The sequence below is a fragment of the Carettochelys insculpta genome, chromosome 4, assembly GCF_033958435.1.
Source record: "Carettochelys insculpta isolate YL-2023 chromosome 4, ASM3395843v1, whole genome shotgun sequence".
Classification (NCBI taxonomy): domain Eukaryota; kingdom Metazoa; phylum Chordata; order Testudines; family Carettochelyidae; genus Carettochelys; species Carettochelys insculpta.
The window spans coordinates 120,188,474-120,216,289 of NC_134140.1; the positions used below are offsets into that span (position 1 = coordinate 120,188,474).

A 27,816-nucleotide genomic window follows, 5' to 3' on the forward strand; every position below is an offset into this window, starting at 1 on the left:
GATAAGGGCATGTGTTAGAAAAATATGACTACTAGGTATCTTGTATTCAAAAATTAAATTGCCATAATTTTTTCACAATACTACTCATTAGCCCACCCATTTTGTCATAATTTTGTGACATAAGGTCATTCTTTGGTCCCTTTTGTCAAGGATTTCTTAAGGCTATTGCATAGTTTAGCTAAATTGACATTTTACTAGCTTCAGCTTGTAAACTTTGCAATTCAGCTCTAGCTACTTAGACAACTAATCCATAGTTCTCACATCTAAATAGTAATCAGTCTTATATTTCTAAAATGCTAGAACTTAAATATCTTTAGCACAAAATGATTATATATGTGACATCTTAGTTAATCAGAACATCACACAATAAATGAATGATAGAATGAATTGGCTACTAAGTGCTTTGAAATTTTCATGACAATTTACTGAAATCTTCAGCCAAGATACTCTCAGCAGTTCTGGAGAGGTGTTTCCCTCCTTGCCCCAACTCCCAACCCTCTAATAGTTTGGGAGATATATTGTTACAAATGTACTAATAAAGTGACAGTATTTGCTCTTGATCCATCTGGATTCTTCTAAATAAGTTTCAGCAGCCACAGAATAAGAGGTAAATAGAGTTTCAAAGAGCCTGCAAGGCACATATGAAGGTATGCAAATCTCTATATTATCTGACAAATTAGAGCTGGTTATTGAGACCTCTGTGTACATGAGATCAGAGAAATTTTTGACTGCCTGGGATGCTTTTGAAAGCACTGTCAATGTGCTTTTTAAAGGAAAAAAAAAAACCCTAGCCTTGCTAATAGCAATTGAGGAAAGAAAAATGTCAACCAGGAAGCACCATTCACTCCTTGAGCACATACGAAAATTGCCTTCAATCAAATGCACGAGAGATCACAAAGTGAAAACTGTAGATCAAGCTAATCATGGAGAAGGTAGAACAAAAAGCACTTCAGGTTTGCCTCTTAGTGAAGAGAAAATACAAATTTACTGTAGTGTTTGACCCTGAATACTCTGGATCCCAGTGCAAAACTTTGAGTCCTAAAACTTGTTTCAAATACTCTGTACTCAGAGAAGTCTATGATGTAGCTAACCATTTAAAAGTAGCTAGACTCAAATACAATGGCTTACCTCAAAAGTGGAATGCATATTACAGTTGGATAAAGGCCTGAGCCACAGATTTAGGATCTTGAATTAAAACTGCCTACCTAGGATAGAAGGCATGACGATGGACAGACTTACAATCTGGTGCTGTGGGTCATCTCTGCTACTAGTTACAATAAAATAGAAACACCACCAATATTTCTGACTTTTTTCCTGTTTTACCACATTTGAATCTAATTAAGTGCCTGATTTCTAACTCCCTAATATTTCAAGGTGCTTAAGTGTTCAGATTAAGTTTTTGTGGAAATAGAATTTCTGATAATAAATATCTCAAATTAAGTTCCTTTACTGCCAGCTGAACTGAAGATAAGGACTTAAAGGCAGCCCAAAGATCTTTTGCTGTATAACGATGGCTGATATTATAGATTCCTAAAGTACTTTAAAAATTACCTTGTGCATTTTAAAATGTATAGCCTACATTTTAACTTCAGTGCTTAGTCATTGCAGAAAGTATTTTCTTCTTTTCATGAAAAATGTGTCATTTTCCACTCTCCAAGGACTCAATTGTTAAGTAACAACCATCCTGCCTGGTATTTCAAGATAAATGTTGCTAACCATGGCGTGGTTATGATTCTCATCCAAAGCAGCAGTGCAAGATACCAAGCGACGGTCTGTTAATTTAATAGGATTTACTTGGAAGCCCACTACTACATTCCCGAAGCTGAGATCATAGCTTACATCAAAGCAGTAAAACAGTCACTGAAAAATACTAAAATACCAAAGTAGAGCAAAGCTTTTAGGAAGGAATGGCCTTTATACTATCAACTGCTGAATAGAAAGATTATGCAAGTATTAAGAATTATTTCTATAGGAATAAAGAACCGTGCTAAAACTCTTTAAAAATCTATTTCCTGGGCTATGAATTTCCACTGCCTATTTCACACTGAAGAACCACCTCATTACCACAACCATAGGAAGGTATTTACAATTAAACTAAAAAAACATACCTAGCCTCAGGCCAATTTCTGCCCTCTGCTAAATACACATAAATCTCGGGGAAGTGAAAACGAATTGTGCATGTGCATTTAAGGGCACAATTTGGTTTTGTTGATTAAATTGCAGTGGAAATTAACTCACCTTTTGGCCACTTCAGGCATTTTTGGCTCTTCTTTTTTCTTTGTTTCCCCAGGTGGTTCTACAGGTGTAAGTACAACAGCAGCACAGGAGACTATGGACTGATATGAATCTTCCCGACAAACTGTGAAGATAAAACATGAAGCACACTCAACATCAATTTAAAATTACATTTTCTAGAAATATATAATTTTTCAAGATATCACATTATGGGCAAAAAAATACAAATGATTCATCACACTTGGACTGCTGTAACATTTTCACTCTAAGTCAATTTCTGTCAGCTTTACATATATGAGTTGCACCTTCTTCTTGCCAAAAGCCCTACACATTTCAATATGGTTACTCATGTGTAAGGTGTAGTGTCAAAGTGGCAGAATCTGACCCCCTTTTTTGATATATTTCTCATATTAAAAGTGACAGAAGGAGCAAGTCTTAGATAAAACAGCACACTCATACACACCTCTGCCTCTTCAAAATTTCAAACCATACAAGAACACTGCTCTTTTTAATGGAGATTTGAGACTGCTTGGTTAGTGATTTTACATTTTTTCATTGATTTTAATTTTACTCCTTATCTATATTCTGATAGCACCCGTTGAACCCAGATGGTGATAGAAAAAGTTCAAACATAGCATAGACTGATCCCCGTTCTGAAGAGCTAACAATCTAAACAGACAAACAGCAAAGGGAAAAACAGAAGTACACAAAGGTAAAATGACCTGCCAAGGATAATACAGCAAGGCATTTCCAAAGCCAAACACTGATCAGATTTTCTCAGTATCAAACTGATGCCTTATCTATTTGACAATACTGCCGGTCACTTGTCTTATAATAAGGAATACTCAAATATCCAAGTTCAGGACTAGGCCACCCAGACCACATGTAAAATTAAAAGCATGCCAATTTACCCGAGCTGAGGATCTTGTCAATTACTGCCAACAAAAGAAATCTCTGCAATAAATAGCCTCTTCCTTAGAGATACTAAACTATTATTATTTCAAAAACTCTCAGCTCTAATATGTGAATGTCACCGGTAATTTAGTACTTAAGTGATCACCCCATGGTGCTACACATTTAGCAAGATATAGATTTTCTTTACAGCCAAGGTCTACATTTATGAGCTGAGTAAAAGCTGGAAGTAAAATCTGGTATATTGTACAAACTGCAGCAGCCTCTTATAAAACGGTGCCATAACTGTATAATATATCACGCATGAGCAATAAAGCACAGTATGAGGTGGCCCATTTTTTAAGCAATGAGTTACTTTCAGTGTTTATGTATAAAAAGAAAACTGTGTAAATATTCAGGCTGCAGGATCAAGGATCACCAACAATAATCATTAAAAGGGTCAAGTACCTTATAATCGTACCTAGAATACAAAGAGAGTAGATATTGACGATTCACAGTCATGTTGGAAGGACATAACAAGCACGATTCCACAGGGGCCTGTTTTGGGACCAGTTCTGTTGAATATCTTCATCACAATTTAGATATTGGCATAGAGAGTACGCTTATTAAGTTTGCGCATAATACCAAGCTGGGAGGGGTTGCAAGTGCTTTGGAGGGTAGGGTCAGAATTCAAAATGATCTGGACAAGCTGGAGAAGTGGTCTGAGGTAAAAAGGATGAAGTTTAATAAGGACAAATGCAAAGTAATCCACTCAGGAAGGAACAGTCAGTTTCACACATACAGAATAGGAAGTGACTGTCCAGGAAAGAGTACCGCAGAAAGGGATATAGGGGTCATGGTGGACCACAATCTAAATATAAGCCAACAGTGTAACGCTGTTGCAAAAACAGAAAACATGATTCTGGGATGCGCATGATTGAGTAGTATGGTGCGCAAGATATGAGAAGTCATTTTGCCAACCTAGTATGAGCTGATTAGGCTTCATTGGGAGTAATGTGTCCAGTTCTGGGCACCACACTTCAAGAAAGATGTGGAGAAACTGGGTAAGGTCCAGAGAAGACCAACAAGAATGATTAACAGTCTAAACAACATGAGCTATAAGGGAAGACTGAAAGAACTGGGCTTGTTTAGTTCAGAAAAGAGAAGACTGACAGGGGACATGATAGATGTTTTCAAGTACTTAAAAGAGTGTTACAAGAAAGAGGGGAAAAATTACTCTCCTTGGCCTCTGGGGCTACAAGACACAATGGGCTTAAATTTCAGCAAGAAAGCTTTTGGGTGGACATTAGGAAAAAGCTTCCTAACTGCCAAGGTGGTGAAACACTGGTATAAATTGCCTAGGGAGGTTGGGGAATCTCCATCACTGGAGATATTTAAGAGAAGGTTAGACAGACACCGATCAGGGTCTGGATGGTGCTTGGTCCTGCCATGAGGGCAGGGGACTGGACTTGTTGACCTCTCAAGGTCCCTTCCAGCTCTCGTGCTCTATTTTTATTTGTCAAAAAACATAATATAAACAAATTACAGTACTGTCAATTATTGGCTGGCAAGTATAGATTCAACTTCTCTTATCTGGCACCCTTGGGACCTGAGCTGTCACAGACCAGGAATTTTTCTTAATGAGGGATGGTCAGTTCCACTCCTCTCCCCAACCCCACAGGCTTCCTGACTGCCAGCTTCACACCCAGCTCTGAGGTTGAGCTGCAGCTCACAGCCTCCCGGGGCTGTGGCTTCCTGCCTAGCCCCAGCAATGGGATGCTGCTTCCTAGCCTGGGGCTGCTCACCAGCCCCTGCCATGGCTTCCCTGGGTCAGTTTCTTGCCCCGCCAGCCCTTGCTCCTGCACCAGGCTCGGGGTGAGGGTCTCTCACTCCAGGTCGCTGTCAGAGACTGCTGGCTTCCCTCTCTCCTTGCCACCAGGCCAGCTATGGCTACCATGGGCTCCTGCCACTGCCCTGGCTGGCCCCTCCTCCTCCCAACCCTGGGACTCTCTGGTCCCGCAAGAGTACCAAATTTCTGTGTGGCAAAATCTGGGTGTAGGCAGCTTGGTGAGGAGTCTGGGTGCATGGAGAAAGGGACTCTGCAAGGGAAATGTGGCAGGTGAAGCTGGCTAGGGCTCAGGGAGAATGGGGCTTGGTGGGGTAGGGGGTCAGGGTGAACCTGGATGGAGCTCAGTGGAGTGGGGGTCCAAATATGGGGTGCTCTGATGCAGGGGTGAGGCTTGGCAGGTGGGGTTGGGGGTTCAGTGAGTAGGCCTCTGCCTGCAGGGGAGGCCTGATACAAAGAAGGCTTGGTGGAGAGGATTCCAGGAGCACAGATGGTGGAGGAATCACTGTACAGGTCACTGCTCTCCCTGGCTGCCTAACCGCTTTGCATCTGGACCCCCCCCCACCTTGCAGGGCTTGAACTGACACTCCCCAAATGTTCTATGGAGGGAAGAGGGAGAGAGACTAATGATCTCGGATCGCCAGGGCAAGCCCAGAGCCCCTTTCCACCAGCTGCCTGAAGCAACATATCTGAGTGCTGAGCTGCCACGAGAGCTGAGTAAGCACAGGCTGGTGCAGCTTCTCTTTAGTTCCCCACAGAAACCATCTTATGCAAGGAAGCAAATGGATTCTGTGCGGGGAAGTGCAAGGGGGAGAGATTTTTCTGCTGTGCCACAGGTGTGCAGAATTTCCCCAGGAGTAATTAAATTCATTATTACAATCAGCTTCAGCATAGATACATACTTGAAGTCCTTTATGGGTTAGAATCTTGAACTTATTGGTTTGTGGGCATGATGCAACATTCAGTAAATCTTTGAATTAAACACAGTAGGTTTTTGACCTTCCCCTCCAATACATCCTCATGGGCTACCTAGTTTATCTTCACTGCTAAGCGCTAGAATAATGCAGTACAACTCTTCGTGACCATTCTGAATAGATACAGGCCACTGAGAATACGTTTATGATTCTACTGGAAGACTTGCCCAGGTCTAGAGCAAGCCCAGGGCAGAAAGGTCAGGGGAACAAAGCCCACACAGCAGCTCCTTCTCTTAGTTTCATAGTTATCTTGCAACATGCAGAGTGAAAACCCAAAGCTATCTGTTCCCTACTTAAGAAACTTGCAGAGAACATTCTGCCTGAAAATTCTGGTCAATTAATGCATTCTTCAGTGCTTATTAAATACTTTCCAGAAGAACTTCATATGAGTGGACCAAATCCTGAAATCTCACTACTTTTGCTTATTAGGTAAGTAGTTTACTGTGGTAAAAAAATAACCTCTTTTTACAAATCATTGAAGGTGACCCCTCCTTACCTTCCCTGCAGAGGCTTATTTGCATCATCAAAATTTATTCTACATTTGAAGAAATTTGATCCACTCTTTATTCTCCTTGCAACTTTACTTGGACATTCAATACTGGCATTGCATCTCAAAGCAATTACATCTATCTTGGTATCTTAAATCTCCACACATCCAGGAGTGCATCATGATGGTATAGCATAATTAACTAAATGCCACAAAAATGTGGCAACAAGGCAAGAAGCAATATTCATATCCTCTCCTCTTATTATCTGTTCAGAACTTCCATTACAGAAATAAGAATATGCCTGACTGCAGGCGATCAGCTTTCAAATAACAGTGAAAGATCGCATGATTTTAAGAAGGACATTTTGCTGTCACATTTTCTACTTCTTGTTTTCCTTCTATAAAGCTTTTTTTAATTAAGGTTTTTTTCTTTTGCATAATGTTGGCAGACACTTTATTAAATAAATAATCATTTGTTTAATAATTTTGTACAGTACTTTTTATCCTGAAGGATCCCAAAGCATGTACAAATTTCAAGGTATTTGAACACTGGGATAGTAGACAATTCATACAAGATTAGCTGTCACCAACTGCAACTGCCAAGAAAATTTAGGTAAGCATAATATCATTACCTGAGTTTCAATTTACCTGCAATATTCCGTTATAAATTGCCCTTTCATTCTTGGTCCTGCTATGAGTGCAGAGGACTGGACTTCACGACCACTGGAGGTTCCTTCCCATCCTATGATTCTTATTTTTTTTTTAAAGATTGCTTTATTTAGTTCTATTGTGTACTATATTTTGTTCCTGTGTTAGTGTGCAGAAGAAAAGCATGAGAGGAGATTTGATATCAGCCTTCAATTACCTGAAGAAAGGGCAGGGCAGGGGGCGGGGAGAAGTTGGAGATAGTCTGTTTTCAGTAGTGGCAGATGACAGAAGAAGAAGCAATGATCTCACGTTGCAGTTGGGGAGGTCAAGGTTGGATATTAGGAAAAACTGTTTCACTAGGGGGATGGTGAAGGACTGGAATGGGTTACCTAGGGAGGTGGTAGAATCTTCATCCTTTGAGGTTTTGAAGACCTGGACTGAAAAAGCCCTGGACGATCTGAATTATTTGGGGTTGGTACTGCTTTGGGCAGGGGCTTGTACCAGATAACCTCCAGAGGTTGCTTCCAACCTGCTGTATTTTGTGGTGTAGATTTAGGAATCGGATATGTTGTTTTTAAAGTTAGGACACAATTCCGTCCAATTATTTCTGACACTGTGCTTTAATTTTTATTTCCCTCTGCCTGTTATGGTTCTATTAGCCCTTACTAATGATACTTATTCTGGGTTATGTGAATACTGCTCTTGTTGGATTTGGTATAGTGAGAAATTTGCAGAATACCTAGCAGTATTCATTTTCAATTCAAATCCTGAGACCAATTTGTACCACACACCGTTTTGTAATTATTTAGGAGTTTTTCATAAGGACTTGTACCCTTTGACAAAAGTATATAATAAATTCAGTGAAATATATTTCATGTAATCAACCACAAACAAGCAGGGCACTAGTAAACTGAGATGTTTACATATTTGAAAACTAACACTGAAGTGTGATGTCTGAATTTCCAAGCTCACATACAGTTTGGTCTCATTGCCTAACTACAAGTATTTCTCAGTTCATGCAAACAGTAGAAATATAGGCACTGGATCTGATTTCTGTACTCACTTTGGCTACATCTACACTATCCCAGAACTTCTAAATGGCCATGCAAATGGCCCTTTTGAAGTTTACTAATGAAGCACTGAAATATATATTCAGTGCCTCATTAGAATGCCGGTGGCCACGGCACTTCAAAATTGACGCGGCTCACCGCCGTGTGGCTCGTCCAGATGGGGCTCCTTTTCGAAAGGATCCCAGCAACTTCAAAATCCCCTTATTCCTATCAGCAGGTAGACACAACCTTTGAGTAGCACCTACATCAGGGGCAGGCAAAATACGTCCCTCGGACTAAATCTGACTTGCCAAACCATTGGATCCGGCCCGCCACCATCTTGTGGCCCAGAGGAGACCCTTGGCCAGGCTCCCTGCATTACGCACCCTTGCACGCTGCCCAAAATGGCTGGCTATGAGGGCCATCTGCTTCTCTGTGTGCTAGGAGCCCCTTGGGGAGGAGCTTCATGTGCTGCAAAACTGGCCAGTGGGAGCTGCCTGGGACATACCTGTGGTGCAGGCAATGCACTGAATCCCCACCCAAAAGTGCACATGGTGTACAGAGGTGCACATGGCCTTAGAACCCAACAGCTCCGAGCATCATGCAGGGGTAGGGAAGGCAGGGACTCTGCATCCCCTACTAAATTCCCCCCCTGCAGGTCAGAATCCTCTTCTGAACCCATACCTGCCCAAGATCTACACCACTCTGGGATCCCAAACCCCTGCCACAGGTAACACAAACCCCTGCAGCTACGCCTGCACCCCTACCCCAGGTCACAACCCCCACCTCCACCCCTACTTCAGGTCAGAATCCTCTCCTGCCATGAAAAATATTGCCCACCCTTGACCAACCTTCACAAATAGAGCAGTAAGGTGCTATTGAGCATAGCTAAGATATCAGATTCACAGCGTAGCACTACTTCTGCCATATGTGTGGTGATTTTTTTAAGCATTACATGTTGTGTGTTATTACACTAATCACTAACTTGCATCACAAGGGGACAGTAGTTGGCCCTGGCCAACCAAACAGACATATTTAGTATGAAATCTGAATCCTGTTTTGCTCAATTTGAAAGAGAGAAAAGATAATTGCTCTTTAATTGCCTGCTAAATGCCAGGAAAGTGGTAACAAAGTATGTGAAGGACACATAAACTAGATGTCTCATTAGCATATGTGCTTTTGCAAACCTCCAGAATGTGTGTCCTTGAAAACCATTTATTATAACAACTCAGCAAGAAATCAGAGGATAGAAGCAGCTAATTTTATATTGGGTATAGCAATTCCTTTTGCTGTCAGCAATGGTAATACTACCACAGCAATGCATTATAAATTGAAAATATTCTGGAAAAATACCATGTAAGTCATATGCAAATGAGACTGATCTTTCCAAAAACATGGTCTCCTTTTTTCTTAGTACAAGCACAGCTCTTGTAAACAAACTCATAATGATTGCAAAATGGAAAAAAAAGAACTCAGGTACTATTTATGGTCATTTTGGGTGTGTCTACAGAGCAATGAGACACCTGCAAATGGCCTGTACAAGCTGCCTGGGGAGAAGGGACTCAGGCTCAGGGGTTGTTGACCTGTCATGTAGACGCTTAGGCTGCAGCTTGAGCTTTAGGACTCCCCCACCTCATCCTGTCTCAGATCCTGTGCTCCAGCCCGAGGCCGAATGCCTACATAACAACTAAAGCAATCTCTTAGCTTGAGTCACATGAATCCAGATCAGCTGACATGGACTAGGCATGTAAGATTTTATTTGCAGTGTAGGCATATCCCCTGAGACACATTTAATTATTTATTTTATAATACAGCACTTACCTAGAGGTTAAGCTCCCTGTATGTCCACAGATAACTGGAATCAGAAAATAGTCACTTCATGTAATGTACTCCTCTTCTACAATTCTTCGCTTTGTGAGCTAATGAAGTACTTAGCAGTTCTGTTGTAACACCTGAAATTCCCATTCAAATCTTCCTCCAGTCCTTACTATTCATTTATATGTCTGTAACTCCATTACTCTGAGGACCAGGCTAATCCCTGATGTAAACTGTCAACAGGAGAGCTTCGGCTGACACTGCTACAACCTTTCACAAAGGTGGATTAACTATGCCACTTCAGAGAAGCATTTAAAGTGGAGACCTTGCCTTTGATGTTTTACAAGTAGCTCAGACATTCGGCACTAGTTCTTGTTTGTTTGCACACACAGAAGGTCATGTATTACCAGAAGAATTCTACAGTTAAGGAATATAGTCTCTTTTCTGTCAACAATGATGAGAATTACTTAATTTAAGACATTCAGTTTATTAATACAGAAGTTTCAATTCCCCTAACTGTTTAATAATGTAAATAGCCAGGAGTCATTACCAAATGACAGCTGCTCAATAACCTGTGTGAAAGGAATTAATGGCCTCAGTCCAGCTCCTGGCAGAAAGGTATCCAACAAAACAAAAACCACCACAAAGGGCACTAATTAGCATCATAGCTGGTATAATTGAATCATCATTAACTGGTTATGCGGCATGAAGTACATTCTCACTGCCAGAGGTGGTACCTCCAAGGAAATGGGAACAACAGTAGGCAAGCTTATGCTGCTGCTAAATATGATCCAACTCGTCTACAGGTAAACAGAGGGCTACTGTTCATAAACACTAGATTCATAAATTATTTCATTAGTCTTTAACATGCTACATGACTGCTTTTTTGTTTTGTTAGGATACAGACTAACACGGCTACTTCTCTGTCTTTATAAACAGTTCTTAACAGTAGAAAAGAGGCAGAATCAGGTTATCACTGCTCGCCAAAAATATTGTCCCTCAATACAATAAACCAAGAGGAGTCTTTTGATTATCCTAACAGCAAACACTACTCATTTAGAAGATATAAAGGAAAAAATTCAAACTGTGCAGGTGGCCTAGGGGAGTCTCTGTGCTTGATTTAAAAGAGCTGCATAATTAAAGCATTGAGATGATGCTCTGAATAATCAAGTATCGTAGTTTGGGAGATGCACTGATGCTTGCATAGAGTTCTGGAAAAAATTGTTCAATCTCAGTATCCATACAGTGAGCTAGGTGCAATATACTGGTTGATAACTTGCCCTGAACCATCGGACATTAGTGATTCTGAAGAACAGGGAACACTGTTTGAAGCCAGCATGGAAAATCCTATGTTATTCCATGAGTCCATTATTTCAGAAGGCAGCAAACTGTGTTTCTGATTACACTGGCTAGCACAAGGGGACACCAATTCCTGACTGTGGCTCCTAGGTGCCACCACAAGTATTGATACTCTTCCCTATTTTGCCCCCCAGTCTTGGTAAGAATTAAGAAAGGGCCATAATATGGGAACCTATAATTAAAAATAGGCAAGAGGTGACACTTCCCAGGCTACTAATCAAAACAGGAACTCAGAGTGATGTTCAGAGCTTAACTAATACCACTGAGAAGGAGAAAGTTTTGCTACTCATTAAAGTGTTAAGTCCTTTATTTATGTATAGCTTCTACAATGCTCACCACTTTCCTTCCGCAGAAAATTTCACTTCCCTCTTTTGCCCCTTATTAAATTCTCTTTTTTACAATCTTTTGGGAACAATATATGATTGCCTGGACAAACTTTTCTCCATAACTACCACTGCAAGAAAACTGCAAATGTCTAACAAATGCTGAACACAGTTAGAACAGGACTCAGACAAATCACACTAGGATTATTCTGTGCCCAGGTTTTCCTAGACATTTCCTCTTTTTGGATCGTTTGCCCACTAGCCAGGCATTTTTTTTCAAATAAGAGGAAAGGTCTGGGATTTTTAAAGAACAGACATTGCAGGTCAGAAAGAGCTGGCTCCATCTCTCAAATGGTCCATTTCCTGCAGAGCTACCAGATCCTGTCCACTCAAGCTCCATCTCCCAGCCCTGAGGAGGGAGTGAGGCAGGGAAACACTGATGGCTGGCTGGCTCAGCATCCTGGATATGTCACCACAACAGGGAACAACATTGCCCCCACCTTAAGAGTAAGGTCACAGATACCACCTTCCGCATCCCCCTGAAATCTCTTGAAGTACATACATATACCTCCAATACCCACCAACAAAATCCCACCAGCATCCATCAATTATTTGTCTCCACCATAACCCACCCCCAAACATGAAAGATGGTTTCCCTGCATTACGCCACCCTTCACATTTATTTTTATTACACTTATCCTGCGGAACATTGGCCCAAATTATGGGAAACTCAAGTTTTGTCTACATTATGCAGCTTTTAGTGACACAGATGTGAAGCTGCAGCCATGCTGGCAAAAAGAATGCCATGTACACACTATTTGCAGTGTAGCTTTCCTGGTAGGAGAGCAATGCTCACAATAGCACCTTGCATCAGCCATTTCTTTCTTTCTTTCTTTCTTTTTTCTTTACTTTTTTTTCTTTTGGGGAGTGAACACAAATTCGGATTGGCAACATTTTTTGTTCAGTTCCCAGTGTGGACAAAGGCTCAGTTTCAAAGCTGGTTTGTTCCCCTCATAATGCATACTGACCCCCAGTGAGCAAAGGGAGGATGAAGGACTTTTAGGCTACGTCTACACGTGCCCCAAACTTCGAAATGGCCATGCAAATGGCCATTTCGAAGTTTACTAATGAAGCGCTGAAATGCATATTCAGCGCTTCATTAGCATGCGGGCGGCAGCGGCGCTTCGAAATTGACGAGCCTTGCCGCCGCGCGGCGCGTCCAGACGGGGCTCCTTTTCGAAAGTACGCCACCTACTTCGAAGTCCCCTTATTCCCGTGAGCTCATGGGAATAAGGGGACTTCGAAGTAGGTGGCGTGCTTTCGAAAAGGAGCCCCGTCTGGACGCGCCGCGCGGCGGCAAGGCTCGTCAATTTCGAACCGCCGCTGCCGCCCGCATGCTAATGAAGCGCTGAATATGCATTTCAGCGCTTCATTAGTAAACTTCGAAATGGCCATTTGCATGGCCATTTCGAAGTTTGGGGCACGTGTAGACGTAGCCTAGATGAGATAAACTTTCTGGATACGTCTACACTATCCCCTTCCTTTCAGAATGGGCATGGTAATGAGTGAGTTGGGAAGATCCTAATGAGGTACTACCATGAATATGCAGTGCCTCATTAGCATAATGGCAGCCATGCACAATTCAAAAGCACCGCTTTCGAATCATACACCGCGTGTGTAGACAGGGGCCTTTCGAAAGGACACCCCCGGACTTCAAAACCCCCTTCTTGCTGAAACCAAATATGAAGAAGGGGCTTTTGAAGTCCGGGGGATCCTTTCAAAAGGCCCCCATCTACACAGGTTGTGGGAAATTCGAAAGCAGCGCTTTTGAATTGTGTGTGGATGTTATTATGCTAATGAGCTGCTGCATATTCATGTCAGTGCCTCATTAGCATCTTCCAACCTCACTGATTACCATGCCCCTTACAAAAGGAAGGGGCTAGTGTAGACGAAGTCTCTGGTATTTGAAAATAATTCAGCAGTGTTACCCTTCATATCTGAGGGAGGTGATTCTTTATGTTTAAAAATAACAATCAAGTGCAGAACACATGCTGGGATAAACATCCATACCTCCTGCGCGGAGCGGAAAGGAGGGAATAGAATGCAGGACTCCTGGCTCCAAGACTGTGTCTATACTACATTCCTCTTTCGAAAGAGAAATGCAAATAAGGGAAATCAAAAATGCAAATGAAGCACTGATTTACAAATCTCATGCTTCATTTGCATAATCTCATCCAAATGCTTTTTTGGAAGAGACTTTTTCCAAAAATAAATAAATAAATAAAAAGCAGTATAGATGGGGTTCTTTTGAAAAAAAAAAAAAAAAACTTTTTCAGAAGAACCCTACAAACCTCATTTTTACCAGGAACAAGGGTTCTTTCAAAAAAGATTTTTGTTTTTGTTTTGTTTTTCTTTTTTGAAAGAACCTCGTCTACACTGTTTTCTTTTTTTCGAAAAAATCTCTTCTGGAAAAGTGATTGGATGAGATTATGCAAATGAAGCATGACATTTGTAAATCAGCACTTCATTTGCATTTTCAATTCCCTCATTTGCACTCTTCTTTTGAAAGAAGAATTAAGTGTAGATGCAGTGTCAGTGAATGGCCAAGGAAAGATTTGTTGAACACATGCACGTGCTTTATTTAGTTGTCTGATTAAAAGGAGAGAGAAGAAAATATTTTGTTGCAGGTCAATAACAGCACCTGGCAGGGCTTATGTGGTTTTTTTTCAAAATGCATAGCGTAATGATCCACCTGGGTCCTCCCCATTTGTAGGGTCACTGCAATCTAAAGTTGAAAGATACTTTCCTGAAGCATACAGGATAAAGGTTAAACTGGTATCTAGACAAACAGATGTGTCACTAACATTTTATGTTATTTTGTAATTGAAAAACAGGCTGCTCTCATATAATTAAAAACTCTATTGTAATGCATATGCATGAAGAAGAAGAATTGAGGTTGCATGCACCAACACAGAAGTTATAAATAGCAAAATAATATCAACGATAGTACTTAAATTCATATCACGCTTCAAGCAAGATCAATAGGCATTGTGCCACTCTGTCATTAGTAGATTCGGAGGGAATAGTATGAATAATTGCCACTGTTTAAAGCACTAACTGAATATATGATACAGAGACAGAATGACACAGGACCCAAGGGTTCCTAAAATACAGACAGGAAGCTGCTTCATTTTTTTCTCCACTTTGATTATTCAATTATTGAGGAGTCCCAGTGAAAAGCTCTAGGGGGAGGAGTACTTAAAGGAGCAACCCTAGCCAACCTACTAGGAGCTGTTGGTACTAATTTTATATCAGATGAGCTTATGATCCCCAAGTAGTCTGTTAATTCTGGCAACCCTGATAAGAAGTATGGTTAACTTATCCAGTGAGGCACTCTGTTGATTAACATTTGCTTAATTAGCAGAAAAACTATGCTGATCCAATCTCTCTTTTGTTCTTTTCACCAAACAAAACCTGCACACTGTAACTGTAGTGTTATATTATGCAATCTTAAGTAACAGGGTGACCCTCCAAAATTTTGGATTGTCATTTGAATATATCAGGGTGGCCAAAGGTACTGATCCTCCAAGCTGCATATAACAATCGTCAGAAGTTTGAGAGCCAGGGAGCACCTGTCAGGGCTCCGCACTTCAACTCCATAGCCGTGTCAACACGTGCACGCTACTTTGAAGTAGCGGCACTAACTTCAAAATAGCGCCCGTCACGGCTACACGTGTTGGGCGCTATTTCGATGTTAACATCGATGTTAGGCGGCGAGACGTCGAAGCCGCTAACCCCATGAGGGGACAGGAATAGCGCCCTACTTCGAAGTTGAACGTCAAAGTAGGGCACGTGTAGACGATCTGTGTCCCGCAACATCGAAATAGTGGGGTCCGCCATGGTGGCCATCAGCTGAGGGGTTGAGAGACGCTCTCTCCAGCCCCTGCGGGGCTCTGTGGTCACCGTGTGCAGCAGCCCTTAGCCCAGGGCTTCTGGCTGCTGCTGCTGCGGCAGCTGGGGATCCATGCTGCAGGCACAGGGTCTGCAACCAGTTATTGGCTCTGTGGATCTTATGTTGTTTAGTGCAACTGTGTCTGGGAGGGGCCCTTTAAGGGAGCGGCTTGCTGTTGAGTCCACCCTGTGACCCTGTCTGCAGCTGTGCCTGGCACCCTTATTTTGATGTGTGCTACTTTGGCATGTAGACGTTCCCTCACAGCGCCTATTTCGATGTGGTGCTGCGCAACGTCGATGTTGAACGTCGACGTTGCCAGCCCTGGAGGACGTGTAGACGTTATTCATCGAAATAGCCTATTTCGATGTCGCTACATCGATATAAGCTACTTCAATGTAGGCTTCATGTGTAGACGTAGCTCATGAGAGGTGAATGTTGGGGTTTGGGTCTTCAACCCCACTCCTTTTAAAGCTCCAAGCACAAGCAGACATACTGTGGGGGGTTGAAGCCTCGAGACACCCACCCACCATTGGCGGGAGCTCGTAGCCAATGCCCTACTACAAGAGGTCTGAGTCCAGTATAATGGGGGCAGGAGTTGTTCCACGAGACACATTTTAACTGTACAAGGACTTGTATTTAGCTTCAAGAACAACAAGAAATCCTGTGGCACCGTATAGACTAACAGATATTTTGAGTAGCCAGATCTATTTTTTTCGTAACTGCAAAGATGCCACATACGCTAAGTACTTTGGCACAATCCAAAGACACTTTCAATTCAACAATCTCCTTGTCAGCCCCAGACACACAACAAAATATCTCTGTTGTACTCTGCATCATTAAACCTTAAAGCCCTGGAAGATTTGCTGACTGCTTAAGGGTATATAAAAGGTCACCACACTTGGGGATGAATATACTTTTCACCAGCCTACTTATGCAAGTAAAGAATATTCTGTACATTCCCTGCTGCTGGAGACTGGATTTTATTTCAGTTTTGACAGGGGAAAAAAAGAAAATAAATATATATACAGTATCCAATATTGTTGCTAGTTCTATGCTTACTCTCTTATCCCTCACAACACCGCTACGTTTCAGAATACCAGCCAAATGAATGCCTACGAGAAACGAACTATATGTCCACAGTCCCCCAAATGGTTAGTTGTAATAATTCTGCAATAAAACCACAGGCCCAAGTCTTAAACACAGTGTAGTCACAACCAGAACATTTGTAATAGCTACAATTAGAGGCCCATTACTGGCAAATGAATTACATCCAATCAGCTTCATGTGTTTTCCACCTCTTTCATGTAGTCATAAAGGCTGTACTTGTGTCTCCTTTGTGTTATCTAGATTGGAGTCCAAGTGTGAAAATTATGCAATTCCACATTAATCAGATAAGAGGGCATTTTCTAACATTCTAGAGTTTCTGTAAAATCTCCTGTGTTTCATGGATGTCAAACAGCCTATCCAACAATACAGTAGCTTGTGGCAATCAATTTGCGGGAAATCATAACTGAACTGAGGTGCCTAAAATCTGGACAGCATGTACATGAAGTTAAATTAAAATGAATATAAAGTTAAGTTTGAAAGGTGGCAGTAAAAGTTTTCTTTTTCTTCTGAGCATCACTTTAATTTTGGCAATGTTTTAAACCTTCCAAAGCTCACTCCCAACCAGAATGTTTTAGAACATACATCATACATCATTAAAATACCACAGAATACATTTCAATAAGATGCTGGGACAGATCAATCTTGGAGTTTTATACTACTGCCCATTACTGAAGTACACACTTCAATATAAACAGAGGAGCTAGGAAATGTTTCCCCACCTTTATTTTTATGTTTTTTTCTAGTCATTTAATGTGGCTACTCTTTCAATGTAATAACAACCTTGGCCCAAATAAACATCTTAGCTGGCTTATGCATTACAAGGTTAACTTCCCCACCTTTAATATTTGCAGGAATGAGACACAGGCAACTTAATTTGCTTCATTAACCAGTCCTGCCACTGACAGGTAATTTTCCTTCCCTGCTCTCCCACCTCCATACCTTCTGCTATATAAACCCTGGATTCTGTTTTTCCACTTCATTTCCATCTGAAGATGTGGGTTTTATCCACGAAAGTGCATGCGCTAATACATTTGTTAGTCTCTAAGTTGCCATAAGACTGCTTAATATTAGGAAATGTTATAACATTTAAAGGGTCAAATAAAAGGGAATCACATACTGGTATTTGAAGAAATGGTGTTTGAAAATTAAGTGCAAATTGTGTTTTCCAGCTTTAACTCTTTAATGACATCTACAATGTACTTTTAAGTATATCTATATTCATCCTCAGACTTGGACTATACTATTTGTTCTCCAGTAGTGTAACAATTGTAGGTAGTTCAAATGGTTTGATATGAGATGATAATTTCCCCTTTCAGTGTAGACAATAAAAAAGAGATCTATACATAGGTAACGAGTCAAAGTCTGGCCACACATGCCTACTGTATTCCTGGTAATTTAAGTGGAAGTTCCTGTGACACACCTGAAGCAAAAATATGGACCAAAACAAGGAAGTAGAACATTTTTTTGTGTCCATCTGTCCACTAGACCTGCCCTTGAATTCACGAAGATGTAAGATGATGACTCCATTGTTTATTTAAGTGAGGACTGGCACCCTCCTAATTATTGTTAACCAGACCCCTGAGACTCCACTCCCTGCCTCATTTGTTTCCCCTGGACCCCCCCACCTTTTACCCTGTCCCCCCATCCCTGCACAGCCTCTTCCTCCAATCCCCTCAGTTTTACTCCGCCTCTTCTACCCAAGATCCAGCCCCCAGCTCTCACTTCTCTGGCCTCCTTCCCCAGTCGCTTGGTGGATTGTCTCATGGAGCCCACCCGCAGTTAGAAGGTAGACCTGACTGCGCAGAGGATGCTGTGGATTAATGACATGGACCCAGCTCCACCTTCTCACAGACTTACAATTGCCAATTATACGTAAACTACACCCCTGGCACCCAGACACAGAAGCCAAAAATACGACTGTCCTGGTGAAAACCAGATGGGTGGCAACCTTAATTTATTCTATTCAAATTCTATGACCCAATTTCATGAACATAATGTCCCATTGTCTCACAATACCCTGGTGAGCTACTGAAGATCTATTGTCCCCATTGTACACAGAGAGAAATGAGGAACAGAGAGATGCTAATTATTATTATTTGTATTTGTCTTACTGTAGCACCTAGGAACTTGAAGGTATGTCAACACTCACAGCAGAGCGCAGAGCACAGAGTACAGTATAAGTAATAGTATAGACCAGGAGGCACACCTCAGGCAACTAGAGTAGAGCACCCTACAACATGCCTGAAGCCTAACATATATATGGCTCTCTATCTGCCCAGTCAGTGCATCCTGCATCTATAAGGCTACTTGTAGCAGCCTAGCATCTTGCTGCCTCCCTTGTTGCTGAAAGACTTTCATTGCTGCATGTGATTAGACACCACAGTGATAAATGTGGATGAAGCATGCTTTCATTGTGACATGGAATGACATGGGTACTGCTTGTACTCTGCCAAACATCATAAGCATACATAAGGCTTCAGACTGTGCTATATCCTGTACCAATGCAGAACAAGAAGAACATCTCCATATCCTAGTGACTCACGCTGGATCCCAAAAGAAAACTTTGATAGTGCAGGAAATGGAAACCAAGTGCTCCCAAGTCCCAAGCTAGCCTCCTAACAATTAGACCACTAATTTCAACAGTGGTGGGTTGTTTGTTTTTTTTGTTTGTTTGTTTTTTGTTGGAGGGATATGCTTTGTTATGTTTTTACTTTTACAGCTTTAGTCTCATAGATATGTCACAACAGATCTTTGTTGTAAATCTTTATAAACATTTTAAAATAAACATCTACCAAGCACTCACAATACATGCTTCATTTCGAGTAACTTAATTTCCTATTATTTTAATAATGTAGCAATCTTTTACATTTGTTTTTTTGAATTTGCATCTTTTTAAAATCAATGTACATCATAACTTAAATCGGTTACAAAAGAAACTATGAACAAGTCAATAAAATCTGTACATAAGTATTGCTTACAAGCTGAAATTTAAATAAGTAAATTATATCTATCTACACACAGATTATCACTTCTAAATACCTAAGTTGGCTATCAAATTAAATTTATGTTTAGGTATTTAACACTGTAGTTTGTTAGCCTTGCTCGTGCACACACGTACACCTACACACACACACACACACAAAGGGAAAAAAAGGAAAAGAAGAAATCAGCATATTGTGATATCTTGATGGATGTGGGCCAGGCCCATGAAATACAGGCTACTCAATAGGCACTATGCACAGCAGAGGTCAGGAGCCATGCTCTCCACACAGTAGTCAAAGTTGTGGTGCTCCCTCAGCCCTGGTCTATACTAGATGTGCTATTCTGAAATAATGTAGTCCTGGCTTTGAGAGGAGTGAGGGCCGATTTCAGAATTGTTATTTCAAATTAGTGCTAGTGTGCATGAGCAGGGGCTGCTATTTCAAAGCAACTGGTTTCCTGGGGCCTGGCAGATGGAACAGCAGCTGTGCAGCAGGGTGAGCTTCCACAGGGTGATAATGACGTGCTTCTGCATGGACATGGCGTGTGTCCCTGTCACTTGAGGGCAGGGGTGAGTCACTTGCAGAGCTCCTGGAAGGTGGTCTTCATCATGTTGAAGATCGGCAGCCACTGGTGATCCGTGCAGGACAACATGGTCCAACCAGTCAGAGTTGGTGTCTTGTTGCTGGAAGTGGTACTCCATGGTCTGCAGGGGATTGAGGGTACCATGCAGCAGCAAAAGCACAAGGACCTGGGTGAGGGGTTCCAGCTGGCCCTCATCATCATCCCACTGAAGCAACATGCAGATGACTCGGAGAACATGTGCCATGAGATGCAGTATGAAGCCCCTGAATGCAGCTGTGGTTTGCAGCCACTCCGGCTCCATCCCGTGATGCTCTCGAGGGCAACCAGACCACAAGGTTGCATGTGCCCAGAATACCCACTTTATGTCCTGGGAGAGGGAAAACAGTGATGGAGTAACTTGTGATATGGTCGTTCAGAGCAGCTTCCCTGACTAAGCTATTCTGGAATAACTCCGTAGTGCAGACATACCCAGAGCGTGCAATACAGGGGGATGTGTTAATGTTGTGAGGAGTTTACGTATTTCAAAGCTGGAAGTGCAGGCACTCCATTCAACATCCTTTAAAGGAAGGAAGTAGGTATATGGATGCAACAGGACTCCTGGAGACAATCTGAATGACCTAGTACCATGTACATCTGCATCCCTTCCTGCAATATAGATAAAGCTTTGCTATCTATTTGTTGGGTTTAATTTTAGTCCAAATCCTACAAAAAGCATCTGTGTGAGTCACTCATGCCCATATGTATTGTCTTAAAACTTATTTTCCTCTTTTAATTAATTATGGGACCAGTTCACAGAAGATTCTTTTCAAAATATGGACAAAGTTCTACTCTGTCACAGCACTGTGTGCTCAGTCCACTGATTTCAATGTAACTAGTCGGGCTGCTCACAGATACAACAGTGGAAGACACCTCCCTTCATCTAAGGAAAATAAATCTCCTGGAATCAAGTGCACAATCTCTACAACACCATCTTGTACAATGAATGTGAGTGCCAAGACATTTGCACATCCAGGTTTCACAATCACAGAAAGATCTCTGCAAAAAACATTATGCTGGTCCATTAAAAAGTGTAGCAATTTTTCATATCACAACAGATAGATTTTTTTTCCATTCTGTATATGAGTGTAGTATACAAAACAGCATTAAACCATTGAGACATCATCTTTAAATAATATTCATTACTGGAAGATATGATGATTAGAGGTTTGGTTCTGAGGCAGTGCAGTAGTCATTCTTCTGAGTTGACAATAATTGGTATGGGGTGGGAAGAAACACCCGTACTGGCTTTCATGAACCAATTACCATGCAGGAAGATGTTAAATTAAACATTTCTGACACTGCTTTTTGTGACTCGTTTTGTGACCTGGACATTACTAAACAACATAGTCACAAATGAGTGAAAGGTTGCCACATCAGGCTGATGATCTGAGCCTCCACTATTACATCTAATTCGACCAAATTGCAGCATGGGTCATAATTTATGGCACGATTTATCCATTAACAAATGACAGAACCTCCCTCATTGCCTGCTAGAATTCCTGGTCAGCCTCAGGATACAGTCCAAATAAAAACATTAATTTATTCACAAAAAGGCTAAATATGGTAATCAGCTGAATTCAACTTCCACTGAGAAAAAGTATAAATTTATTAGAAAAGTCTGAGAATTATGTATGATACATATTGTGCATGTTTAGTCATTTAGATATCACTGCTTTAAAATAATCCTATCATGGTAACTAGGAACAGGAATCTGATTGGATGGATGGGGATGGGATCTTGAGTTTATTGCTAATTTTACATCAAGATAATGCCTTCATCATCTCTGGGAAGACAGCACCAATGACAGAAGAGCTTTGCAATGGAACAGAGACGTGTGCTCAAGTTGGTGGCAGATACACATCATGGTTTCCTGTCTTCACTGGAGTCTGGCAAGGCTGCATTGGTTGGTTGATGGATAAACTTGAGGAGGCAGCTGTTGGAAGAACTGAGCTGACACTATCATGCTTGAAAGCTCAAATACTCAATGACACTGTCTTGTTCACTCAGTCAATTGAATCACTGCAACTGATGAGAGATCAGGTCAGACAAGAAGCAGAGCTAAGTTCCTGGCCACTGCCATTAATCAGCTATAGACTGACACCAGCCCAGTATCAAACTCTCTGTATGGGATATGGAATAGGTGGCAATTGCCAAATATTTTAGCAGCATCATAAACAATGCTATATGATTCTCAAAGATGTGGACACTTGCATAGCCACAGCTGAAGAACATGGTTTGGGCACTTCAGAGGCTTCTGTGGATGTCATGACATCACATTTGCAGATTTATAGAGGCAGAGTTATACCAGCTCCATTTTATGGACATGAAATGTGGGCACTGACAAAGGCTGACAATAGTTTCTGATCATATCTTCATCAGCTCCTGCACATCAAGTAGCAGGACAGTACCAGAAATGTAGGTATTCAAAGCTAAGGCCAGAAATTGTCTGCATCCTCACTGGTTCTCTTGTGGCATCTTTCTTGGTATGCACAGATTGTTGGACTAGAAGACCAAAACATTTAAAAGAATACATACCAAGGAAAGCTAATACATGGCTGGTGATCACGCGGGCATCAGAAACTTAAGTGTCTCCTTAGGGTTGCCAATGACGGATGGCTCTGCCTCAGCTATTCCTCAGGGTTTCAGAGGTATGGTGCCTTAGTGACCTGGTTGTCAAGCCAAGCCACAATCTCATCCCTTCCAGGATACTAACATCCTTACTCAAACACTGTTTATGTAACAAAAAAAGAAGTGTGTAATTGACTCACAGTCTTCTGCCCCTCCTGAGCTACCATTCAGTGCCATTCTCTCCCTAGAATATTGCACCCCCAGGGTCTCTTCCTGATTTTTCTGAGGGAACCTTTAAACCAACCAAAGATACAACCAAACTCCTGCTCCTCCACTGCTTGAGTTTGTGGCCTTCCTTCATTTCCATGCATTTCCTTCACCCTTTTTTCATAAGCCAGCCCTCTGGAATTCCTGCCCCTCTCCCATGTCCATCATAGCAGCTAGTTCTCCCTCCTTCAGCTTTTCTGCATTTCTTCTTCTTGACTCTTGCCAGTTGCTGCTCACCCAGAGGGAACCTGAGACCACCTCCCCGTGACTGCCCCAACTCATCCCCCTCTGTATTGAGCGCCTTCATTTGTGACTTCTTGAGTCTGACACTTGCTCCAAATGCACCCAGATGCAGCTGAGAGCTTTCAGTTTCCAATTAACTCCATCTTGGCTGGTGTTGGATTTGTACAATCACAAATGGCAACAGTAAGGATCACCAAACGATCCAAAGAAAAAATCTGGCATGTGTCTCACATTCGTGTTTGCATCAAAATACAAATGATACTGTGAGCAAGTAAATATTAGGTCTGATTTGCTTCTAGACCTAAGTAAAATAGCAAACCTCAAATGAGTGTGAAGCTGAATATCAGAAAATTACCTGAGACTCAGACAAGAGTTTGCCTGCCTTGTACAAGAAACACAGTAACCTTCAAAACACAACTGTGGATTTTGCATCCTTACTTGTCCCTATGTACAACTTCACTGCCAAACCTACAAGCAGTGAAATATCAGGAGCCAGTCCTCAAAAAAAGGTGGCATTGTATTTAAAGTTCATAATATTTCTCTAAGAAAAAAAATTGGGGTTCTAGTATTTTACTTAAAGCTTATGAGCCTTTATGGTGCACTCAAGTCAAATTATCAAGCTTTTATTTTTTATAAATATGAATCCTAGAAACTTATGGGACAAAAGAACAGAAAACTGTGATTCTCACATAATGGCTTGGTTAGAAGAGCAGTGGTTTTGGTAAAGCCACCAAATATCTTGAGACTTGTGATAAAATCACAAGAATTGGCAACCCAGAACAAACATGATCTTATTCACGGTCTTCAAATACCCTTGAATTTTCAGAGTTGCCTGACCTACCTGGGCTTTGTAAGCCTAAGAGCGAAATCATTCTAAAAAGATGTTTCTAGTATGTGTTTCTGAATGTGGATATGGCCGAGGGTGGGGGGTGCACACATGCCCCTCCTAAGATGTTTCCAGCATTCCTGTTTCACATCTTCTGTCACAGAATCATAAGGTTGGAAGAGACCTCAAGAGATCAGGGTCCATCCCCCTGCTAAAAGCAGGAACAATCCCAACAATCCCAGCCAGAGCTTTGTCAAGTTGGGACTTAAAAACCTCTAGGGACGGAGATTTCACCACCTTCCTAGGTAACCCATTCCAGGGCTTTACCAGCGTCCTAGTGAAATAGTTTTTTTTCACCTAATATCCAACTTAGACCTCCCACACTAAACCTTGATACCTCATTCTGTCATCTGTCACCAGTAGGAATAGGCTCTTACCATCTTCATTAGAACACTGTGCTTCAGATACTTGAAGTCTGCTATCAAATCCTCCCTCATTCCTCTGTAGATTAAATGTCCTTCCAGATCTCTGACAAGTCCATGTAAAGCAGATGACCAGGGAGTGGTTTAATACCATTACTTCAACTCTAGTCAAAATGTTTTATTAAATCAAAATATTTTAATAATGTCAGATTATACCTGAAAGTACAGTTGAAGCCTGATTATATTCAAATTCTGCTTTGTCAGCCAATGTTTCCAGCCAAAGACTGCGTGCTGCAGAACGTCCCTTGTTACCAAATGAATGAAGAACTGTCACTCAAGAAGGGGATGAAAACAATTTATTTTATAATGTAGATCCTACATGGGCCAGCCACCTGATGGTTTATGGGAATTCTGAATGCCAAACAAATCCCAACAGAGATATAAAGTGAGCATAGTGAAGAGCCAAAGGCCAGCTCCAGCCCTCCATATAATTTCAAAGGACTATCACATGGAATCTGGATTCTGTGCCATGCTCTCTCTCAGAAGTTCAGGACTATGGAAATTTGAATGTTTCTTACGATATGAATGTTGGCCCTGAAAATCTGATGCCTGTAAATCTGAACCTCTCTGCCCAGCTCCACTACATATTAAAAGTCAGTTCAATGCTGCAGAATAACTCCAAACACCCAACTCTGTTCCAAAGAAATGTAAAATATGTTATTGAAAATGTCAGCCTATGCCTTTAGCACCCCCAAGCAATTCTAGTGTGCTAACAGTGCCACCTTCTCCTCTCCTTTAAAGAACATGAAAAAATTCATAACAAGAATTTTCCTTGTCACAAGAGTCTGGCTGTTACCCTTTTAGTAGCAAAAGGAATAGTAGTTTTATTTCTGTTTCATCATCTTACTTAGCTTCCAGGCAGTTTGTGTGATGCCTTGGAGAAAAAGAGGCAGGGATGCAGGAGAGACTGCCTGACACAGTGGCACATTACAGAGAAGAGTATAAAAGACCCTGCAAAGCTCTTCTTTAGGCACAATACAATCCCCTGAGGGAACTACTGCTTTAACAACAATATCCTGTGCTGTCATTCATCGCAGGTAAATCTGTCAAAACTCAGCACCAGGAGTATTCTGGAAGCACAGTATCTTGGACTCACTCACAAACAGGTATTCTCAACTGAGGGCAATTCTACACTACCACTTAAGTTGACCTAACTTACCTCACTCAGGTATGAAAAGCCTTCCCAGGAGTAATGCAAGTTTTGTGCTGACCACAGGAGACATTCACCTACAGACACAACTTCTTCTTGCTGAGGTGCAAGAACTATGCTAATGGGAAACTATTCTCCTGTTGGCATAGTGTGTGTTGATCACATGTGCTACAGCAGCAATATAGTGTTGTATTATAGACTTGCCATCTAAATAATGATTTAGAGAAAATTAGTATTCTTTGTCATTGCTTATATAGTATGGATAATATAACAAGGTTTTATTTAATCAATCAATATCCCTCTCAATACAATTTTGCAAGGGAATTCACTAAATAAAATAAAACAAAACAATCTTCAGCTTTCCCCTTCTCTTGTGAGTTTGAAAAACCAAAAGCCACTAGGGAAAACTGTTAAATAAATATTATTTGTTCAGCTATTAGGAGAGAGAAAACTGACACTACGAGGCTCTTCTGAAAAGCTGTTTATGCACCAGTGTCTGCCGGAAGCATCAGGGGTGTATGTCAGACTCACAGAAATGAACTAATACGATTATAAATTGAACAAGAGAGCTTAACAAATACAGAACCTTACAAGGTAGATTTGAATTGTAATCCTGTTCTCCCCAGCACATGCAATCAGTGTTCCCTGTAAGTTGAATACTTGGGTAGCCACCTGGGAAATATTCAGAGACCACTCAGCTGACTGGCAGAGCACCCAGAGCCACCCACGGCCGGCACATGTATTTCTATTGGCGGTGCACAGCTGCACATGGGCTAGTGTACATAACAAAATGTCTTCCACCCATGGATGATAAAAAATAGAGAACATTGTTTGCAACCCCTCCCAGCTTGGTGTCACCTGCCAATTTTATAAACATATGTTCCTCTTTGAAGGTATTAATGGAAATGTGGAATGGTATCAGACACAGAACTACTTCTGTGGGACCACATTAGACAGGTTTAACAGGAAGCCAGTGAACATGCTGTGAGAGGGCATTTTCCTCCAACATCCTGGAGAGATTTTACTGCATTACATGTAAGTATCACTGTGGACCAAGGATTTATGGCAGCACGGTGACCAGAGCTCTCTAGAAATTAAGAGGATTTTGGAGGTGGGTGGTGTTTACGCAAATTCATTTATGTTGAAACACTTCCAAGAAGTATAACTAACTGAAGAGGCTACAACATACCAATCTGAACTGGATTACCCATAGATCAACTCACAAAGAAAGGATTTTTGAATAAATAGAAGGTAAGGATCGGAAGAGCCCTCAGAAGGCCATCTATTCCAAACCCTACATATAGCCTGAGTTTAATCTGATTAAGGACCTTAATTCTGACTGAGCAACAGACAGAACCTTCTGTCCAATGAGGACAGACCCAATCTTTCCTGAGAAACGGTTGCACCCTTGCTCAAACTGGAGAGGAGAGTGATCTCTGGTACATGTATTAACACTCAGATAGGGTTTTTACACTTTTATGCTTAGGCCTCTGAGGATGTCATGGTGTAATCAGGGAATGGTGCAGCCTGGAAAAACCCTTGAGAACAGGAAGGAGAGAGAGAGAGAGAAGTGGAATTTTATCCAAGGGGAGTAACAACTGTGAGCCTAAAAGTCGGTGCCCTTGCTGGGCCACAGAGAGGGAATGTAGACCAGCTGCCCTCAACTGTGTCAACCCATTTCGCAGTAATTTCATCTAGACCACATTTTCTTAGCTTGCTTATGAAAGTGTCATGTGGGGCTGTTTTATAAGCTTTACTAAAATCAAGATATATCATATCTCCTGCCTTCCTCCCCCAGAGGGATCCATTAGGCCAGTAACCCTGATAAAAAAGGAAATCAGGTTCATTCGGCATTATTTTCTCTTGACAATTCCACCCTGGCTGGTCCTTATAACCTTATCAAATTGATCGCTGAATAATTTGATTTGGTATTTTTCCATTTATCAATGTTTTACTATCATTTCTCAGATCCTCTTTGTTCCCCCTATCCA

The 27,816-nt window shown here is 41.4% G+C and overlaps 1 protein-coding gene across 2 annotated transcripts in view; it reads right to left on the reverse strand.

Annotated features, from left to right (window-relative positions):
• The window catches only part of CCSER1 (coiled-coil serine rich protein 1), a 1,054,165-nt gene that overhangs the window by 782,621 nt on the left and 243,728 nt on the right, over window positions 1-27,816 (reverse strand). For both annotated transcript variants that reach the window (XM_074993602.1, XM_074993603.1), the window contains exon 5: window positions 2,239-2,359. In XM_074993602.1, coding sequence (XP_074849703.1) covers window positions 2,239-2,359 — 121 coding nt within the window. The remainder of the gene's footprint in view (window positions 1-2,238; window positions 2,360-27,816) is intronic.